We start from the raw sequence: 22,551 nt of genomic DNA on the forward strand, positions 1-22,551 counted from the left end.
TCTGTTATTAACTAAAAATGGAACAGGGTAATGTTTTCACAGATTGAACAAAAACAACAAAAAGTTCTGGGTTGGAGAAATGGCTTAGCAGTTAAGGCATTTGCCTGCAAAGCCAAAGGACCTCAGTTCAATTCCCCAGGACCCACAAGGTGGCATATGCATCTGGAGTTCCTTTGCAGTGGCTGGAGGCCCTAGCACACCCACTCTCTCTCAAATAAATAAATAAAATGTTCTGTGCACTGTGAGATAATTTAATGACTAAAATGCATAAAAACACCATTTGAGCATTTTTAATTTTTCTACTATGAAAAGATGTGCCTTAAAATTCATTATTTTTTCCAAAAAGAACATTTAAAGCCTTCACAATCCTTCACAAATTATGGTTTATTCTGTCATAGTGACTGCATGGCTGAAATCAACCACATTCAATAGCAGAGACTGACAATGTCATCCAATAGCTACCTGCCCTGTACTTAAAACATCCTGCACCTTGGGCTGGAGAGGTGACTTAGCTGTTAAGGTGCTTGCCTGCAAAACCTAGCTAGCAACCCGAGTTCAATTTCCCAGTACCCACGTAAAGCCAGATGCACAAAAGGGCGGGGCCAAGAAGCCCTGGTGCATCCATCATCTCTCTCATATAAAACATTTTTTAAAACAAAAAACCCACCCTGCACCAGTCACCCATTTCTTTTTATTTTTTGTTCATTTTTATTTACTTGAGAGTGAGAGAGAGAAAGAGACAGATGAGAGAGAATGGGTGCGAGAGTGAGAAAGAGGCAGATAGAGAGAGAATGGGCGCGCCAGGGCCTCCAGCCACTGCAAACGACCTCCAGACGCGTGCGCCCCCTTGTGCATCTGGCTAACGTGGGTCCTGGGGGATCGAGCCTCGAACCAGGGTCCTTAGGCTTCACAGGCAAGCGCTTAACCGCTGAGCCACCTCTCCAGCGCCCCATCTGCTCTTTGATTTGGCAGTGTTGGAGGCCGCGTGCTGCAGGGGACTAAGCCGAAGGTGGGAGTGCCCCAGCCGCGCTGGGCTTCCAGCAGAACCGGAGCTCATGTGGACGCTGCTGCCTCACCTCAGCTACTTGTGGCGTGGCCGATCCTACCCTAAGAACTGCAGAGCAGCAAGAACGGCTTGACAACCATCACCAAACCAGAATCCTAGTGACTGGAGAAGGCCGAGCTTCAAACCCAAATCTTACAGTCCTGCAATGGGGAAATGTGCAAGACCCATCAGTATATTTTAATGTTTCTCAAAAAATATGCTTTTTCTATGCTGTTACTTAGGTATCAAGGTGTTATTCTTGAGGCTGGGGAGACAGCTTGTCCTACGGTAAGAAGCACGAGGGCCTGAGTTTGATCCCTAGCAAAAACGCTGAGTATGGTGCCGTGTGCTGTGGCCCCGTGCTGGGGACGTGGGGGCGGGACGACCCCGGGGCTCACTAGGCAGAGGTGAGTTTCGGGCTAAGAAGAGACCCGTCTCAACAAAAGGTGGCAGTTCTGAGGATGACACCCTACATGCCTGAGCACACCTCCAGCACTCTACTCTCCCACAAAACATACCTGATGCAGATATTTCCAAATTTTAAAGAGAGGATTGTAGAGATAGGTCTTTGTCATTGACGTTACAGTATTTCCTGAGCCCTTAAAAATCCATTATTTGGGCTGGAGAGATGGCTTAGCGGTTAAGCGCTTGCCTGTGAAGCCTAAGGACCCCGGTTCCAGGCTCGGTTCCCCAGGTCCCACGTTAGCCAGATGCACAAGGGGGCGCACGCGTCTGGAGTTCGTTTGCAGAGGCTGGAAGCCCTGGCGCACCTATTCTCTCTCTCCCTCTATCTGTCTTTCTCTCTGTGTCTGTCGCTCTCAAATAAATAAATAATATTTTAAAAAAATCCATTATTTGTAAACAATTTTTTATTAAACAAAAAGTCAGTTGGAGGTTTTATATCATTTAACCAATAGTCCATTCCATTCTAACTCACATTTAGCCCTGGGATTGGGGTGGGTGGGGGGGAAACAAACCAAACCCTATTTAGAAAAAAGACTAGAAGAGCCTGTTTCATTGTCCTTGTCTACACAGCTCGCATCTTTGCAAACGCCTTTTCTGTTAAGACAACACTCCATGTGGGAAACAGAACCCAGCAAGACGATAACTTAGTCCACGGGCACCAATGGTGAGGCTCAGGCGACAGCCTACGTTGTTCTTGTTGGGAGCGGGCACGTGGCGCTGGAGCAGTGCCCTCAGCCCATGCTTCACCAGTGGCACCGGCGTGGGACTCACGGTGTATCACTCTTCATGACAAGGTAGTGCCCGCCGTCGGTGTGAGCACACACACAGCAGACACTCCACACACGTTTGTCGAATCAAAGAGAAACACAAACACGGGGAAAAGTAGATTTACTAGAGTTCACAATCCATACTCTAAGCCAATCTAGCAGACACAGTTAACATCAGCATATCACTTGGGAGAGTATTTACAGCAGGGCTCCCACAGAAGCGGCCCCCGCTCAGAGCTCTAGGTCCATGTTCTCCTAAAGCCTCTCTGGAGAGCCATGGTTTTCAAGTGGTCCCATGGGAAGAGCAAAGTGATTTCAGATCACACTCGTTCTCATGTGCACCGTAAAATGTGTTTTCCCATCGAGACAGCGTCGTCACGAGCTAGCACAGAATGCTCAGAATTCTTTCCAAATAGCAACGGCATTTCAGGAGCCCTCAGAGGCAATCCATTTGCTGTGGACTGTCTGCCAAGCTTAATCATGTAATAAACTTCTGGAAGAAAATACCCATTCATTAAATTTTAGTCATGTTTTCCTGGCGTCGGTAAATCTATTAAAGTTTTCCTCATTACAAATTACAATTACTGAAGAGGAGAAAATTATCTCAGAATACCATTGCCGTGTTACTGCTCTGGGAATTCGAAAGTAACCAGTGAGGTGTAACAGTTCAAGTTTCTGAGCAAGGAAGCATGGGAGATCAGGAGGGCTTCACAACTCACGGACAGACACTGTGACCCGTGCCTTAGTCAAGGCCAAGTGCTAGAATCTTGGGAGTTGTGTGTGTGGACTTGAGTTTCTCAACTCAAGTCATCCAACTTTGAGATGTTTAGGTGGCTGGGGACCATTCTGGAATGAGAACCAGCAGAAAAGCGAGAGAGCTAGGTAAAACATGTAACGAGCAGAAGTTCTATGCAAATAAGCCAGGTGCAACATACAAGTCCCGGCAGATCTATGCAAGGGCCCAAAGCACAAGGAATCTTTTTTTGTTTGTTTGTTTGTTTGTTTGTTTTTTATTGCTTTTGCCACTCCTTAAGGGTCTCAAGCAATTTTCCTGCCCAGCAATGACAATTCAACCCACTCTGAAATAAAAACACACAAACATGCTGCTTTTCCAGAAATCATCTTCATCGAATCTGGTGTGCCTGACATGAAAACGGTTAACATTTACTTCTGGCAAAGTTCATCACAGCAAAGCTCAGGAGGAAAACCCTTGATCAATAATGTTAAATTTCTCCAACTCCCTTTCTCAAGGACACTACCGTTAAAACAGCACAATCAACGCCCTACCTCTCAGCTCGGCCTCTTCCTCTGGAATATATGGCAGAGGGAAGGTGTCACCATGCCCCGGCTGAAGGCCGTGACTGACAGCCCTGAGCTAGCTCCTGGGGTTGCAGAACAGTGATATCAGGAGCCTTCAGGTTGTCCTAGCACTCCTGAAAGGACTGTTGCTCCCCAATTCCACAGTCACATGCTACGTATGGACAACAAAAATAGTTGGGTTTTTTTGTGGCACGTTGAATTTAAAATGAACACCCACAAGCAGAGGTCTTTGTAATTAACTGGTTGACCTGCCAGGAGAGAGACGCTGATGGGACCCAAGTGCACACTGAGCCAGGGCTTGTGTAGGCGGCTGTGCGCGGAGACGAGCAGGGTTAGGCACTTAAAAGCTTTTGGATGACATCCAGAAGAGCCTGGGCCTAGATTCCTTCCTATCACCACCAACAGGGACACACCTCTCAAGAAGAAACAGACAAGCAGGAAGACTAAAGACAAAAAGGCTTAGGATTGTTCTGAAAATGAAACACCACGATTGCCCAGAGTACCATATCTGGGTTATAAAAATCAGTTTTCTTACACTGTCATATCTCTTTATTAGCATATCTAAATTGAATTTTTATTAAAAAATAATTGGCAATGATATAAACCTTTAGCTGGTATCCATCTGGTAAAGAAAATAATACCATTCAGACATCTTATTCATCTCTTTTCACTCAAGTATCTTACACCAAAGTTCTTACATTTGTTATTCAAAAAACTCTTGTAGTCTTGCCCCTGTTACTCCATACTCAATAGTCGACTTAAAAACTATAATATTCACACACATAAAATAAAAAATATAATGCTGTAAAAATCTCAAAACTGTTATGAACTGCTGACTACTCAGCTCATCTTCGTGGAGTAGCATTCACTTTCTACTGCCCAGATGGACTAACAGAGAATGACTTTAAATGTAACGCGGCAGTGGCCCCAACACATCTGTAAACAGAATACCACTAAAAAAATCTTATTGGCATGAAATACTATACTTATGATTGTGTGAAATGTTTAAGTCTTAAAGCCTCTTAACATAATCATGTATATCTATGTACAAAACATACATAAATTTCACTTTATTTGAAACATATGAAAGAGGTAATTCCAAAATCACACTAAACATAATAAATATAGAACTTGCTTTGTTAAAAATCTACAGTATACATTCAAGTGAAGGCTAAACTTCCAATGCCAACTCTATTTGGGACAAAAATTTAACATTTACAATAATCAGATTCCTAAAAGTGCTATTTTCAATGCCGGTAAGAGGAAACCCACCCTAGTGCCTTTGTTTCCATCCAGACATCTTACATTCCTTTCCTCGGAGCCAGGTGCTCCGGCACTTTAAGCCCACATCCAAAGCCTTTGTACCCTTTTAATAGCTTAGCATTTCAGCTCTTTGGGAAGACAGGGAAATCCAACAAACAACTCAGACCATCTTAAATTATCAGATGATTGACTTTATGACACTCCCTGTATTAATGTCGATGGGAAATTTGATGCACATATTAATAAAAAAATCGAGTCCACACATCTAAGGTAAGTCGTCTCTTTCCACAGGAGAGTTCGTGTAGGTCGAGGAGCACCCGCTGCAGCCGTCTTCCTGGGGGCCAGGTCTAGCCACGACGCGGCACTCCTGGCTTGGTCTGGCTTCTTCGGGAGTCACGTTCAGTACACAGATTGAACTGCTGGGGAAACACAGGTAGGTATTCATAACTAGCCCTCCTTCATTATGCTGTGATGTCTGTACCCATGTCTTGCACTAAGCACATTTTAGGACACTAATGAAGAAAGAGAAAGGGCTTCACATGCCCTACTGAGGGCTTTCATCTATCAACCTATCTGTGCATCCCTTTCTCAGCCCTGCTGCCTACTATGAAGCATGCTGCCCAGGGGAAGCTTAAGGTCTGCTGAGTGGGTGAGGCCGGCCCGGCCCGTCTCCTTCTAAACTTCCTCTCGCTCCTCACAGCTCCGTTCTTGACACGTTCATGCATGTTTCCCCCTCGCCACCGATCCCCTCGGACTTTAATGAACACGTAGAAAAGCATCTGAGACAAGACTCTGAAGCCAGATGACAGGTTCAACCAGCCTCACAACAAAGAAATTTGGCTAAATGATTACCTTAATGATCTGAAGGTAAGCTAATGAGTAACAGGTTTTTATCAACTGAGTATCTCATGTTAATTTTTATCAACAAAAACTTCACTGACGGTTGCTTATTAATCTGGCCTCAATGTGGCAATACTAAAAATTTATTAACTTACTTTCAAGAACAGAGAGGAAAAAGTGGAGACAGTGAGAGAAAAGAGAGCCAACGACCATGATGTCCAATTTACCCACCTCTTTTCAGTGCACATGAGTATGGTTAGCATGCATGCATTCATGTGTGGGGACACACGTGTGTGTGTGTGTGTGTGTGTGTGTGTGTCAGAAGTGATGTCACATGACTCCTTTATTTTCTGAGACAGTGTCACCCACTAGTTCAGTTAAACTAGCTAGTTATTGAATCCCAGGCACTCACTTTTCTGCTTCCTGGGTGCTGGGCTCACTGACACTCACCAACCACCAAGCTTGGTTTCCTTTCCCCCACTCCCAGAGTTCTGCCTCAATTCTCCCAATCCCACTAAGCATGCTTTGTTTCCTCTGCTTGGTTCAAAATGACTCCTGAAAACAGACTCAGAGGTGGACTTAAGGGAGAAGGAAATGCCAAATGCAGCAACTGGTATCAATGTCTATATGGTTTTCCCATAGGTTGGGGACCTTCCTCATGCTGCCATAACTTTTTTTAAAAATATATTTTATTTATTTGATACAGAGAAAGAGGCATAAAGAGGGAGAGAATGGGCCCACCAGGGTCTTCAGCCACTGCAAATGAACTCCAGATGCATGCGCCCCCTTGTGCATCTGGCTAAAGTAGGTCCTGGAGAGTCAAACCGGGATCCTGTGGCTTTGCAGGCAAACACCTTTACCACTAAGCCATCTCTCCAGCCCCAATACTGCCATATCTTCACTGACAACTGATATCACTCTATATGGTTTTTCCGCAGGCCAGAACCTTCTTCATATTGCCATATCTTCATTGAGAAACATGAAGATGCTATTCTCAGTTCTCTGCTCTTCAAGACCAGTGAAACTGGGCATGCCAAGAAGTTTTAAAATCTGTCATCTACAAAAGCTGGCCAAATAATACTCTTACAATTAAAGTAGCACTTAAGTTTCTAAGTAACCCTAAAAACAAAGACTACATTTTAACTGTGAAATTCAGGCACACGATTTAGTTCCAAGAGCACAGGTTAGATTTCTCTTGTTCCGCACAGGACTTCAAGCACCTAGCGTTAACACCTAGACACCATGTTTGGAGAATGCATGAAACCAGTTCTCCAAGGCCTCTGCTATTGCTACAGGCATGCAACTTCTCCTGAGCAGGCTTAACCATTCTTTTTTTAAAAAAATTTTTGTTTATTTTTATTTATTTGAGAGCAACAGAGAGAAAGAGGGAGATAGACAGAATGGGTGCGCCAGGGCCTCCAGCCACTGCAAACAAACTCCAGACGCGTGTGCCCTCTTGTGCATCTGGTTAACATGGGTCCTGGGGAATTGAGCCTCAAACTGGGGTCCTTAGGCTTCACAGGCAAGTGCTTAACCGCTAAGCCATCTCTCCAGCCCAGTATTAGCCATTCTTAGAAGTCTGAGAAAAGTCAGCCACAAACAAATACCTGTGCTCGGACATGCAAGGACGAGCCTGGCAGAAGTCTGAAGCAGGTGGTGAAGCAGGAAGAGACTGTGTCATTTTAAATGTGCAAACCGCAGACCCGTTAGGCACGCCATGAGGCTTCTTATGCCGTGGCCGTGAATGCGCAAGAAGATTGTCTGGATCAGAACCTGTGGAAGGCAAATAGCACGGAGTAGACAGCCAACAGGTTAACAGACTCAGCTCTGAGTGAGGCATGAGCAAGCAAGCTAACTGCCACATCTGCTGACATTCTGCGAACAGAAGGACTTAGCTTTAAAGATGCTATCTCTAGCCAGGCAAGGTGGCACACACCTTTAATCCTAGCACTCGGGAAGCAGAGGCAGGAGGACCACTGTGAGTGTGAGGCCACCCTGAGACTACATAGTGAATTCCAGGTCAGCCTAGGCTAGACTGAGCTCCTACCTCGAAAAACCAAAAGAAAAAGATGCCATCTCACAGGTGTGTCCAACCTGTGGCCCATGGGTGGCATGTGTCATAGATAGCTGTGAGAGAGACCCAACATGTCTGTGGATGACATCATGGTTATGTTGCTGTGTCAAAAGGTTGGACGCCTCTGCCAGATCATTACTTTTTAAAATTATAACATTATAACCTTCTAGCATGCAGGGTTCTCTTGTCATCTCCTCTGACTTCAGTACAGATAATGCTATATTAATTATTAGGAGTGGGGACGGAGCTCATCGGTAGCTCATTGGCCTACTATAGGTCAGGTCTTGGGTTTGATCTCTAAGTAAAAGGAGAAGGAAGAGGGGGAGGGAAAGAGAAGGAGTACTTTAGTCAACATGAGAGTCTTACTGTGACATAAGGCTTGATGTTACTGGTCTCTGTATTTTATATAGACACATGCTTGAATTAAACAGTTTGTAAGTACTTACTTCCTGAGAAGGCACTGAAAAGTTTCACATTTTCTGAGTTCTGGTGGTCAAAGGTAGTCATATTTAAAAACTGTTGTTTTAACCAACTGGCTCGCTCTTCTTCGAATGCCTTTCTCTATGGTAACAAACCAAAGAAATAATCAGTCTCTTGAAGTCCACCTCAATTGTTACTTGGCATGACATCAGCTGGATTTACTCTGGCTACCTTATGCGTCTTTCTTAGAAACAGCCTTAAAAAACATTCACTTAAGAAAATAATATAAAAAATAAAAGTTCATCCATGCCGCTCAGTAGACATGATCATTACCTTAATATGAATTTTGAATTCAAACAAACAATACATAAAAACTGAACAATTTTTTTGGAGGGGGGTATTTTCCAAGGTAGCCTAGGCTGACCTGGTATTGGTATTCACTATGTATTCTCAGGGTGGCCTTGAACTCATGGCGATCCTCCTACCTCTGCTTTCCAAGTGCTGAGACTAAAGGCATGTGCCATCATGCCCAGCGAGAAATGTGTTTTTTAAAAAATTTTTTGCTTATTTTTATTTATTCGAGAGCAACAGATACAGAAGGAGGCAGAGAGAGAGAGAGAGAATATGGGTATGCCAGGGCCTCCAGCCACTGCAAATGAACTCCAGACGTGTGTGCCCCTTGTGCATCTGGCTGACTGAGTCCTGGGGAATTGAGCCTTGAACCAGGGTCCCTAGGCTTCACAGGCAAGCGCTTAACCGCTAAGCCATCTCTCCAGCCCAAGAAAGGTGTTTTAATATCTACTTGTGAGATACTTATCTCTCAAATTTTCAGGTGTGGGTTTTATGATTGCTAAAAGCAAAAGGAGAATATTTCTGCAATTGCTTAGATATTTCAAAAGAAGGAAAGCTATTTTCCTATTTCAATGTTGTGGTGGTTTAAATCAATTGTCAACTTGACAGGACCTAGAATCACCTGTAAAGGATAATCTTGATTAGATTAATGGGACAGGAATTTCCCCCTTATCTGTACACAGCAGTGCAGGGCCTGAGCTACATATAAAGAGGAGGGCTGGCCAAGTATCCGTGTTCACCCCTTTTCAGCTTCTCCACTGTGGAATCAACATGACCAGCTCTCAAGCTCTTGCCACCATGCCTTCCCCACCACGATGGGCTGTAATATGAGCTATACATGGAAATAAACCCTTCTTCCCTTGAAATAAAACAAAACAAAAAAATGACCATAAGCCAGGCATAGTGGCGCACACCTTTAATCCCAGCACGTGGGAGGCAGCTGAAGGAGGACTGCCATGAATTCGAGGCCACCCTGAAACGACATAGTGATTTCCAGATCAGCCTGACCTACAGTGAGACCCTACCTCGAAAAACCAAAGAAACTGAACAGGGGCTGAAGAGATGGCTCCGCCACTAAGAACTTGAGTTCAGTTCCCCAGTATCTACAACAGGTGTGCAAGGCGGCACATAGGTCTGTAGTTCCTTTGTAGTGGCTGGAGGCCCTGCTGCCCATTCTCTACCTGCCTCTTTCTCTCTGAAATATATATGTATCTCTCTATATATACATATATATACAGATTATATATAATAATATATATATTATTATATATAAAATTACATATATAAAATTATATATAATATATATTATATATACACATACATACATACACAGAGATACCAGAATAATAGCACAATTTATGAATGAACAAAACGCACACATAAACATAAAAATGCCAACAACAGAAAAGTTCTTTACCTCTTGGTTTCTATTTTTATACCTCTTGGTTTTTAGTTTTTTTGTTTGTTTTTATTTATTTGAGAGTGACAGAGAGAGAAAGAGGCAGAGAGAGAGAGAGAGAATGGGCACGCCAGGGCCTCTAGCCACTGCAAACGAACTCCAGATGCGTGCGCCCCCTTGTGCATCTGGCTAACGTGGGTCCTGGGGAATCGAGCCTCGAACCGGGGTCCTTAGACTTCATAGGTAAGGGCTTAACCCCTAAGCCATATCTCCAGCCCCCTCTTGGTTTTTTAAAAAAATGTTTTATTTTTTATTTGAAAGAGAAAGAGGCAGAGAGAGAGAGAGAGAGACGGGGGGGGGGGGGGAAGAGAGTGAAAATGGATGTGCCAGGGCCTTTAGCTACTGCAGAAGACAAACTCCAGATGCATGTACCATCTTGTGCATCTGGCTTACGGGGGGCCTGGAGAATTGAACCTGTATCCTTTAGCTTTGCAGGCAAGTGTCACTAAGCCGTTTCTCCAACCCCCAGTAAACCTCTTGGAAAAAGCCTTGGCTATCAAACACTTCCCTGTCTGTCAGCCACCACCTGGCCAGAGGCCACCACCAAGCCAGCAGAGGTCATATGGAGATCACGCCAAACCTCCCCTTCTGAGAAGCTGACCATGCCGCCTCAGGTTACTCATCCCCTTCTTCTATCGGCTCCCCTTCCCCAGGTCACAAGGGACAAGCAAACTAGTAAGAGTATGACTCCCTGGAGTGGTGTCCAGCACTGGCTCAGAGACAGGTGACCCTGCTGGACGGATGAACAAGCCAGCACTAACTCTTGTTGCCTGAGGCAAGCACTACTGATGAAACAGAGGTAACCATGGAGACATTTGACGATTCAAGAGATAGAACATGCTTTGAAAATCAGAGCACATATTAGTCAGATTCCGAAGTGCTAGTAAAGTAACAATACTATAGAAAGGAAGGTAAAAAAATCAAGTGCAAGGCTGGAAAGATGGCATTGCAGTTAGGGTGCTTGCTTGCAAAACCGAAGGACCCGGGTTTGATTCCTCAGAACCCACATAAGCCAGATGCACAAGGTGGCACATGCATCTGGAGTTCATTTGTGGTTGCTAGAGGCCCTGGCATGCCCATTCATTCATTCTGTCTCTCTCTTTTTCTGTAAATTAAAAAAAAAAAATCAAATGCATTAGGAAATTGAAAAGTGGAAATTCTGAGATAAAATCTTGTGGCTGAAATGAATAAAAACCTGTCTGGAGAGCAATTTGTTGACACACAAAATGGAAGTGCGGGAATCTTGACTCTGCAGGGCGGTTTGGTGACCAGAGAACAGAGGTGAGGGAGGAGACAAGAGCCCAGAGCAGCACCACCCACGGGCTCACACGGCTCCAGACACCGCTACAGACGCTTCAGAACACAGAAGTCAAACAAGGGACGATCAGATGGAAAAACATTTCCATCTGAACTAAAGAGACACAGACTCTTCCAAATGAAAAGTTATCTAGAGTGCTACAGAGATGGCTTAGTGGTCAAGGCACTTGCCTGCAAAGCCTAAGGACCCAGGTTCAATTACTCAGGACCCACGTAAGCACATGCTTCTGGAGTTCAAATGTGGTGGTTGGAGGCCCTGGCACTCCCATCCTCTATCAGCCTCTTTCTCTCATTCATAAATACATAAATAGAACTATCTAGAATATATCCTTGGTCAGATTAAGAAAATCCCAAAAACTTCTAGGGAAGGGAGAAAAAAAAAATCTCATGAAATTATCTATAAAGCAACACCCAGGTTATATCACCATCTAGCTGCTTAGCAATACCAAAAGTTAGAAGGAATGAAATAATTCTCTTAAATTGAAGCAGCAAATACAGATGCAACATCTAGCCAAAACCCTCAAGTATAAATACACTTTTTGATACTCCACACTTGGGGTGCGGTGCTTGGCACTCACGGACTGTACACTAAAGGTCACCCACATGCTTGGGCTGCTGAGAAATCAAGGTGGAAAAGGGAAAGTGGGGGGAAATTATGTTTTTGTGTATAATTATGGAAGCTGTCAATAAAAATGTTGGATAAAAAGAAATCCCAACACAGTAGAGTCAAAGGAAAGCAAGAGGATGACGTAAGTTACAAGAAACCTGGCAGCTCGGTCTAACTCAGGAAATTACAATGTTAGCTAAAGAATCAATTTGCATCTCTTTTGGCTGGCAAAACCTTAGTAATATGCAATATTTTCTTTTATATGTGTCAGAACATTAGTTTATAGAATGAGCATAATATTTATATAATTAAAGTATTACCAGTGTTACTTTATTGCTTTCAATTTTTAAGCCTCCACTTAAGACAAAGTACTTGATACTCGGAGCCTACAGGACAGTTCTCACCTGACAACGACAGCTCACACCACACAACGCCAAAAGGCAAAGGAGAAGGAGAGACGGGAAGTGACAAGACTACCCTCACCTTCCAGAGAAATCAGTACTGACTGACGCGAAACACACACCAAAGGCAACTGGTAGCGACATTATTTATTTACAATACACTGTCATTAAGTTCTCAATATTCTAAGAAAAAAGGGGTGGATCAAGAGTGCTGTAGGTGGGAGGCACTCCGTAAAAACACTGCGTTCCTCAAGCTTTACAGCAGACAAATCAGCGGACTGACACAGAAAAAAGAATTTCCTGTACATTAATGTTAAAATAGCACTCCCAGAAATATGATAAGTGGAAATGTTTAACAGTGACAATCGCTGAAGAGTGAGACTAGTTATATAGGAGAAGAATACTGACTTTTGTCTGCATTGAAGATTTAAAATGAAAATCTAATTATTTCAGAAAGAGCAAAAGAGGCAGAGTGACAGAATGGGCATGCCAAGGCCTCCAGCCACTGCACACAAACTCCAGATGCATGTGCCACCTTGTGTATCTGACTTATGTGGGTCTTGGGGAATGGAACCTGGGTCCTTAGGATTTGCAGGCAAACTGCTAAGTCACCACTCCAGGGCTGAGGTTTTTAAACATGTTCAGACATTACATTTGGTTTTTATTTTTCTGTGAGCATGTGTGTGGGACACGTACATGCATGAGGTGAGAGAATGTCATTGCTTTCCACCATAGTTGAGACAGGATCTCTCACTGAATTCATAGCTTACAAAAATGGCCAGACAGCTAGCCAGCAGTCCCTAGGATCCTCCTGTCTCTGCCCTCTCGGCGCTCGGATGACAAGTGTTTGTCACCACAGCCAGCCTTTTTGTGGATACTGGGATGCAGACTCAGTCCCACAAGCTTATGTGCCATGTACTTTACTGAGCCGTCTAACACCACGTCTTTAATGGTGCACACTGCTATGAAAAACTGCAAGACGTGTATGTCAATATAATAATCCCAACTGTTAACAACGCATTCCTTCCTGGAGGAAGAACTGGATACAGAGCTAGAACCTTATTTTTCAGTGTGCTTTCTTTCTTATAAGACAACACACTTGCTCTTGGCTGTAAGCATATTCTGAAACTATTCACTGGCAGGCGTCCACAGGGCACAGAACAACTAACAGTAGAAAACTAACCTGAGGGCTGGAGAGATGGCTTAGCAGTTAAGCGCTTGCCTGTGAAGCCTAAGGACCCCGGTTCGAGGCTCGGTTCCCCAGGTCCCACGTTAGCCAGATGCACAAGGGGGCGCACGCATCTGGAGTTCGTTTGCAGTGGCTGGAGGCCCTGGCGCGCCCATTCTCTCTCTCTCCCTCTATCTGTCTTTCTCTCTGTGTCTGTCGCTCTCAAATAAATAAATAAAAATTAAAAAAAAAAAAAAAAAAAAAGAAAACTAACCTGAAAGGGACAGAGTTAGTTCTTAAAAAGTTCAACTCCCAAGGCTGGTGTGGGGAGAGAGATACTATACTATGATGGTTCACATGCTCATCAGGTTGTTTCTGAGACAACCAGTGAAATACTTAAGACACTGGACAGAAAAGACACAAAACCAGACCCAGGAAACATCAACTGAGCCTTGCTCCCCAGGCCAACACCCCCAAGTACCTGCAGTCCCAGGCGGATGGCAGCTTCGGTAAAGCTTCGTCTTTCTCTCTCGAAGTTCTTCTTTTGTTCTTTAAAAAGGGACCACTCTTCCTTCAGGCGTTCCTTTTCCTCCAACAAATAACAGTCTCGTAACAGGGACGTGGTGTCGTCGTCACACGCAGTGGCGAGCTGCTGCTATTGAGTTTGAAAACCTCATAAGTCCCAGAGGCCTCAGCAGCACCCCGGGCGTCAGAAGACAGGGAGGAGGGCAGGCCACAGTTTGGGCAGGGACAGACCTGAGGAGTCAAGTGAAATGAGGGCTCCTCCCTTCATGCCACTTCCCCTGGCCACATGGGGACTTTTAGGCTGAATGCAGCCTAGCTGCTGGTGGACCACTTAGTGGAGATGGAAAAAGGTCAAAGTACTGGAAAACTCCAGCAAGCTCCGCACAACGTGGCTTTCGCCAGGGAGAAGGGCTGTGAAGGCGAACTTTTACCTGCAGAAGCTGCTGCTGGGTTCTAATCATCTCTTTACACTGCTGAATCTCCAACTCCAGCTTCTCCGTTTCTTGTTCATGGGCCTGTCGTGAGATGACATCTTCCTCGGGAAAACCTTCTAAGTGCACCTTGGAAACTAATGACACCCCAGTAATGACACAGGTTAAAAGCTGCAAGCAGCCACCTTTGGTTATGGTGCTTTGGAACATACATGCAAAGATCAAGACTTTCAGGACTGTACTCTTTCTGGTATCTCATAGGTTTTGTAAAAGGTAATTATTTTCTTTTTGGCCCATTACATTTTCTTAAGCTACAATAAAAATTTGTATTATTTTCAAACAGAAAAAAATTAAAAGCAAATAACTATAAATTAATACAATTTCAGGACTAAACGATAGTCATCATCAATAAAATTCTATTGCCAATATCTAGTCTGTAAACTGTATTTCTTCAAGACTATGTCCTGGCGAAATACAGCAACATATGACTTGCTGGGACTCTTGCAATCCATCCACAGGAGCGCTGGCTGTGCTCTCAGAGGAAAGTGCACCAGAGTCATCAATCCTAACCCCTGCCGTCCGGTGACGCTTCCGGGATCCGAGCAACCCTGCGAGCCCACGGGAACCCTGCCACGTGCAGGCAGGTGTGCTACTGACTCACACACAAGGACGAGTGACAGAAAAATTTCACGGAAACCAGGACTCCCACAATGTTATTGTTTGCAATGCTGTTGAGTTTCTTTTTAGTACTTTATACTCTTTCAGTATATGATTTCATTATCTTAATAGAGATGTTCATTTTCCTCATTTAAAAGTATGCTGACTTTTGGGCTAGAGAGATGGCATAGTGGTTAAATGCTTGCCTGTGAAGCCAAAGGACCACGGTTCAAGGCTCAATTCCTCAGGACCCACATTAGCCAGATGCACAAGGGGGCGCACGCATCTGGAGTTCGTTTGCAGTGGCTGGAAGCCCGGGCGTGCCCATTCTCTCTCTCTCTCTATCTGCCTCTTTCTCACTCTGTCTGTTGCTCTCAAGTAAATAAAAGTAACAAAAAAAAATTTAAAAAAAAGGTATGCCAACTTTTATCTTTATAATACATTGAGTATTTCAGTTCTCTTTTTGAACTGTATAAGAAACAGAGCAGATGGATAAGGTTCTGTTCTCTAAGATTTACTCCTAGAGTGAAGTGTGTTTCCCTCAGTGATGTGCACAACTAATACCAAAAGCAGGGAAAACTTGACTTTCAAACACTGAACTGAGCTCCTAACACGGCTTCCTAAGTGAGCAGAGCCAGCAGCGAGCGGTGCCCATCCACACACACGTACAGCAGAACAGCTACCTTGGTTGTCGAGCTTCTCGACGTGGCTTTTCAGAATCCTCCACTGCTTCCGGATGCTGTTGGTAAGCTGCTCCCTCGCGGTCTCACAGGAAAGGTCCCACACGCTCTCCCTGCTCGGCTCCCCGGCGTCTTCCTCAAGGTCGGAGATGACCTACAGGCGGGGGGGGGGGGGGGGGGGGGGGGTGACCGCATCTTAACCTGGCCTGCGCTCAGGCAGTGGTCAACAGGGTGGCTGCAGACAGCCCGGCCAAAATCACGTCTGTGCTGTTCTGCACACACCATATCAGCCAACACGTAACGTGCTGGGGACAGAAGCTCCCGTTCAGAGCTCTTCAAGCGTGAACCTGAATGTGAACATCAGTGACACGTGATGGGGGCCGTGTGAGGAAGGGACAGTCACTGTGGCCTGTGCTGGCTGCTGCCCCACACTATCAGATCCACAACTGACAGGACAATGAAGGAGACCACAGGGCTCCAGAGCAGGCAGGGTCACTTAAGATTTGAGGACAAGACAACCTGTGTCTAGCCCAGGCTGCTTCAATAAGCAAACCTTGACAATGACCTCTTAAGTAATGGAAGCACTGATCCCAGCCACCCTTGTATAGAATACCCTTGAAGTGCTGTTCTTCCTGGTGTAGCTAGACATGCAGTCATAGGAAAAATGCTCCACCTGCTGATAGACTACCACGCAGAATCTAAGTAGGGTAAAGAACATGGAAGGGGCTGGAGAGATGGCTTAATGGTTAAGGCACTTGCCTGCAAAGCCAGTATGCACCTGTGATCCCAGCCTTTGGAGACTGGGGCCAGAGGATCGTGAGGTTGAGGCCAACCTAAGTCAAATAACCCCGTCTTATCTAAAAAAAAGATTCTTGGGCTGGAGAGATTTGCAGTTAAGACACCTACTAGCAAGGCTAAAAGGACCTAGGTTCAATTCTTCAGGACACATACAAGCCAGATGCACAAGGTGGCACATGCATCTGGAGTTTGTTTGTAGCGTCTAGAGACTCCAGCATGCCCATTCTCTCTCTCTCTCTCTCCCCACCCCTCTCTCTCTCAAATAAACAACTAATATTAAAAAAGAACACAGGGAGCGGGACAATTCTGAAAGCACATCATAGCTATATACACATACAATAGTGCTGATTTGTTATTAATCTCTAGGAAGGTAGAGAAACTTGACTAACTTGGAAAAAAAAATAGCATTTAGGAGAAAAAGAAAAACACAAGATGAAAAGAAGTGAGGCTAGCCAGAACGCTCCACAGGCACATGCACTGGGAGGCCAGGGGACCTCAGGCAGGAGTTGAGGCCAAAGTCTCTAAGGCAGGGAGGGAGGGAAGGCTGGGATGTGGCTTCCTGGTGCTGGGTCTTGCCAATCAATCTTCTGGAGCAACTTTCAAATATTTTTAAGCCTGTTAAATACAGGCTAGTTTCCTTATTTGAAAAGCTTGGAGCAGACATATATGCAATTAGATATTTTTGATTTTGCAGTATTTAAATATGGATATGTAAGATATCTTTTAGAGACAAGCATTTAAGTCTAAACATAAATTGTGCTTTAAATACACCTCATATGAACTGTTGGGAAATAATTTTACATAATATTTTCATTAAAACTTATTTATTGGTGTGCGCGCGCATGCCAGAGCTGCTTACCACTGCCTTGGAACACTGGGTCCTTGTGCCAGTTTTTGTGTCTGGCTTTTTGTGGGTGACTTGGGAACTGAACCTCAGGGTGGCAGGCTTTGCAAGCAAGTGCCTTTAGCTGCTGAGCCACCTCCCTGCCCCCTTGTATTGCCGTGGTGTGCCTTGGTTTTCACTGTGATCAGTCTGCGGTCACGTGGAACTTCCTGTGAGGGTTATCTTGTTCATGCTAATTAAGGTGGCAGGACCCACTTCACTTGTGGGCAGCACATTCCGTGGGCTGGGGTGGGATGGGAACGAACGAGAGAACTGGCTGAGCACCGGCACCCATGGCTCTCTGCTTCCTCACAGCGGACTTAATGGGACTAGCTGCCCCAAGCTCCGGCCACCATGCCTTCCCACCATGATGGCTGTTAACCTGGAACTGTGAGCTGGAATAAACCTTTTCTCCCTCAAGCTGGTTTTTGTCAGGTATTTTGTTCCAGCGGTAACAAGTAGATTATATACAACTATGAAATGGGATGATGCATATAAAACTCCTGGAAGGGATCTCCAGGGCCCCAGGGCCTGTCTGGAAACAGTCAGGGTGTTTTCTGGTTGTCACAGGGACACTGAGAATGCCTGCCCTGGGGTCTGACTTGTTCCAGTTCAAAATCCAAGGTGGTAGGAGAGAGAAGTACCACTTAGTCTACGGCCATACCGCCCTCACCTTGCCTGACCTCGGGAGCTAAGCAGGGTCGGGCGTGGTCAGTACTTGGATGGGAGAAGCACCACTTACAGTTCCTGTACCATCGTCCTTTTCTCGAGGCTTCTTCTTTTGGGGAGAAAGAAGGGAAATCATTTCCTTTTTCATTTGCTGAAGAACTTTCTTCAGTTCAGCATTTTCCATAAGAATTTGTTTCTGGCGATATTCATAATCATTCAAGAGAATTTTGTACATTTCATCTTCATTCCTGAGAAAAAAGCTTCACTGAGAAAATGCACAGAGAGCGTGGAGCCGGCTTACGCTCATCAGCTAGTGCGTCCTCACCTGGCTTCCGTTTTGCCGGTCCTCCAGGAGCCCCTTTTTCCATCCGCTCTCCCCACGTAATTTAAAACATCCATGGCTACAAATAAGAGCACAAAACACCCAATTTTTGCCACATGTTTACAGCTCTAATGTACTTGATACACACGGGAGTTAACTCGACCTGGTATGTGGGTCAGGGCCAACAACCATTCGTAAGCACTGGGATCTTGTTTAATTGCTGGGCCTGTTTTACACTGATTCAGAGGGAAGGACCAGTATATGCCCTGAAGTTAAAAGTGCTTCTCTCAGGAGGGCGAGCTCGGTACCTGGCACACAGTAGTTCTCACTAATGTTGCTTTACCATCACTCGTTTCACCAGCAGGTTGACAAACTATGAGCTGTGGCCAGCTGCCCAATTCTGAGAGCAAAGTGTCACTGGGACACAGCCTTGTTCCAGGGTTCATATGCTTGCTATGGACACTTCCTGTCTGCAATGGCAGAGGCAGCGAGCCACAAAGATTTACTACTTGAACCTTGACAGGAAGTTTGCCAGGCCCTGTCCACAGTTATCATCTTCAAGAGGAGCCAGAGCCCTTGGCAGAAGCAATGTCTCTTCTGTCCCAACCAGCAATGGACTCACTCAGCGTAACCAGGAAAGAAGCTACTGCAACTGTAAACCTGAAAAATCTTTATGGAAAGATCATTCCTAGTTGGCTGCTGATGAACAATGAACTCTGAAATTAGGCTTCTGCGGACATGGATACCTAGCGTCACGTTCTCAAGGGAAAAGCCAGTGTTCTGTGGTTTCGTTTCTCTCTGGACCAGCCCCACACCGGGCGTGTTTAACAGCTACATGCAACTAGTGAAGCACAATGACTCATTTTTCACCAAAAGGTGTCTAAACTTCCACTGTGCACAAGAGGCAGGTATCTGAAGTCCACGGTACAGGGGGAGCGCGGGGCCCCGAGAGCGCCGTGCGCAGCCTTCACCCCTCCCACAGCACGCGGGCCTCCGGCCCCACCGACTGCTCACCTATGTTTTTATCCTTCTTGTTCATAACAAGTTGGTGCAGACGCTCCTTAAGCTTGTTATATTCACGCTCTTTTCTCTTCAGGTCATGATTATACTGCGTTGCTCGACTTGCAATGATATTCTGTAATTTTTGTACCTGAAAACAGCATTTTTAAAAATTAAAACAGTATTGAAAAATCCAGCTACAATTCGCAGGTCAAGAAACAACACAAGTGCAAGTCTTCCTCTTCCCACATGACTGTGTTAAAATCCTAGGTGGAATCTTCCTTTTTTTTAATAACCACTGGAAACCACTTTTAAAACTATCATTAAATAAGGAAAATGCTGTTTAATTCCAACATTTCAAAAAATAGCAACTTTTCAAATTATCTTCTATACTGTTACTTTTTCAAGCAGACAAAGGGACTCTAGCAAGCAGAAACTCTTATGGAAGTATTACAATGATAAAAGCTTCAACTGAAATAAGCGGGATGCATCTGCCCCTTTCTAGCATCCATTGCCTTTATTTGTGTGTTACGCAGCAGCACAGGGCAGGGGTAACCCAGCTCTCTCCTCACTAACCCCTGCCCAACAGCCATCTGTGTACGGCATGCTGTTTAGAAGCCATACCTGCTAGTTTGTTATGCAGCAAGCCCTCTCTCTCTTTCTCTCTCTGGTGAAGAGACAGAATCAAGAGCCATGCACAAGCCAAGTAAATGCTGCTGCTAATAGTTAGTAGGCTTCTCCTCACTTTGCAGATTTGAGACAGGGCCTCAGTAAGTTGCTCAGACTGACTTGGAACTCAACCTGCAGTCCAGGCTGCCCTTAAGCTCTTGATCCTCCTGCCTCAGATGCCTAAGTAATTAGGATAACTGGATGGTGTCACTGTCTTGCTTGGGCAGCTCTTGATAGGGCATACACCTCGCTCAGTACAGCCATTCTCCATCCTTGTGAGGGAGTAATATGATTAACTTAGTCCCTACAACAGATGAACTACAGTCAAACCATTTAAATGTAACCAACCGACGAGATCTAAATTTTCTGTTAAGTAACCCCAGAAATGTATATAAATAACCTTATAGTTTGGTTAAAATATTACTTGCCACCAAATACTAAATAACTAAATATAGAAAAATAACTCTAAGCTGGGTGTGGTGGCACACACCTTTAATCCCAGTGCTCAGGAGGCAGAGGTAGGAGGATTGCCATGAGTTCAAGGCCACCCTGAGACTACAGAGTGAATTCTAGGTCAGCCTGAGCTAGACTGAGAAACTACCTCAAAAAACAAAACGAAAGAAAACTATCATTCCAAAGGTCTTTACAAAAATACACTCTCCTCAAAAGCTTTCAGTTAAAACATAGAAATCAAACATATTTTTGTAGCTTTTAAATGGACAGAGGTCACAATGCAGAACAGTAAAAACCTAACAGTTTCTTCTTAGTTATAGTACAAAATAGGATTTTCAAATGTATTAACTGTACTGATCCAAGTAACCACTATAGATAAGTAGGTTAAATCCGAAATCAGAGTTCTACTAAGTAACCAGTTAACACAAAAATCAGGATTACGGTATCTTGTCACAGAAAGAAGGTTTATAAACAAGAGCTGGTGGGGTCTTGTGCACACTGGGCAGGAGCTCTACCACTGTACTTCATCAAGAATTGTTTGCCTGGATAAGCACATTGACATTAAGATAGGGCAAGAGGAGCTGTATGTGTGAGGCCCTGCGTTAGATCCATCAGCACTGAAAAAAAGAGTTCAAAGCCCGGACTGTCTAGGGATTTCCTGTTACTTAAGTACAGCAGCCAGGCCAAGATAGGCCTTTCAATGTGAGATATTACTGTACACAGAGGTCCAATATGACACAGGTCAAATAAAAGGTTTCTCTTTTAAAACCAAGTGGCTCTTAAAGAGTTATACCTTAAAAAAAAAAAAAAGGAAGAAAGAAATAAATTCACTGAGCTTCACATACAGTAACTGATGACTCACCTCGTCTTTCTCGTTCTTCAGAAGCTGATGCAAATTCCTGTTCTTGCATTGCAACTGCCTGTCTCTCTCCTGAAGCCCAGTCATCTCCCTTCGCGAGGTTTCCAGTTGTTCCTACAACACCCAAAGTGCCATTTCCATTACAGCTGACAAGGTACATGACAAGGTGCAGAAGAACTGAACTCTCTGGTCAGTAACAAGTTACATACACTCATTTGTTGCCAAAACGGAAGCTTATGGCACATGAAGTGTTTGTTTAAAGCAACTGTTATGAAACTTAAAATGGCAAACTTTACTTTGATTTACATATCAAATTGTATGCATATATAAAATGGCTCCCTTGAGAGACTCTTGTTCTATGATGCTGTCACTCAACCTTTTTAGAATGTCCCTTAAGACTTTGGTACGACCATGGCACATCTGTGAAGATCACCTCAGCCACATCAAGCTCGTCATTCCTTCATGTTTGTCTGGCTTTAGGACAAAAACAACTGTGACTTAGAATCAGGTTTAAAGAAGGCTGGCAACACTATCCCTTGTACCTTCCCAAGAGCTCTGTGAAGAGTTAGAAGGGGGAGAAAAAAAACAACTTAAAATTCACAGGGAAACACAAAGACTCCAAATAGCCAGAGCAGAGAGCGCAAAGCTAGGGCTGGAGAGAGGGCTCGGTGGTTAAAGGCGTTGTTTGCAAGGCCTCATGGCCTAGGCTAAATGCCTAGTCCCCAGGTAAAAAGCCAGAGGCACAAAGCGGTGCATACATTCTGGAGTTCGATTGCTATGGCAAGAGGCCCTGTCATGGCCATATTCATTCTCTCTCTGCTTGCAAATAAAATATTTGGGAGGGAGGGAGGGAGGGAGGGAGGGAGGGAGCGAGCGGGCAAAGCTAGTGGGGTGCCATCATATCTGACTTCAAATTATACTACAAAGTCATAGTAGCAAAAACAGCAAAGTACTGGCACAAAAGCAGACATGAAGACCAGTGGAATAGAACAGAGGACCCCAGTACAAACCCACAGAGCTAAAGCCATCTAATTATTGGCAAAGGTTGTCAATGGAGAAAAGATAGCCTCTTCAACAAACAGTGCTGGGAAAATTGGATTTCCAGATGT

At 44.6% G+C, this 22,551-nt stretch overlaps 1 protein-coding gene across 7 annotated transcripts in view; it reads right to left on the minus strand.

Moving 5' to 3' along the window:
- Positions 1-2,381: 2,381 nt before the first annotated feature.
- LOC101614373 (SSX family member 2 interacting protein) overlaps positions 2,382-22,551 on the minus strand; it is a 43,215-nt gene continuing 23,045 nt past the window's right edge. For 4 of the 7 annotated variants that reach the window (XM_045138452.1, XM_045138453.1, XM_045138454.1 and 1 more), the window contains 10 exons: positions 21,446-21,556; positions 19,477-19,612; positions 18,466-18,541; positions 18,214-18,388; positions 15,794-15,944; positions 14,454-14,590; positions 13,979-14,152; positions 8,221-8,335; positions 7,308-7,473; positions 2,382-5,279 (listed from right to left, as the gene is read on the minus strand). In XM_045138452.1, the coding sequence (XP_044994387.1) occupies positions 5,126-5,279; positions 7,308-7,473; positions 8,221-8,335; positions 13,979-14,152; positions 14,454-14,590; positions 15,794-15,944; positions 18,214-18,388; positions 18,466-18,541; positions 19,477-19,612; positions 21,446-21,556 (1,395 nt within the window). In that variant the 3' untranslated portion in view covers positions 2,382-5,125. The remainder of the gene's footprint in view (positions 5,280-7,307; positions 7,474-8,220; positions 8,336-13,978; positions 14,153-14,453; positions 14,591-15,793; positions 15,945-18,213; positions 18,389-18,465; positions 18,542-19,476; positions 19,613-21,445; positions 21,557-22,551) is intronic. The other 3 variants (XM_045138456.1, XM_045138455.1, XM_004653651.2) reach the window with 3 other exon arrangements.

The sequence above is a fragment of the Jaculus jaculus genome, chromosome 19, assembly GCF_020740685.1.
Source record: "Jaculus jaculus isolate mJacJac1 chromosome 19, mJacJac1.mat.Y.cur, whole genome shotgun sequence".
Taxonomy (NCBI): domain Eukaryota; kingdom Metazoa; phylum Chordata; class Mammalia; order Rodentia; family Dipodidae; genus Jaculus; species Jaculus jaculus.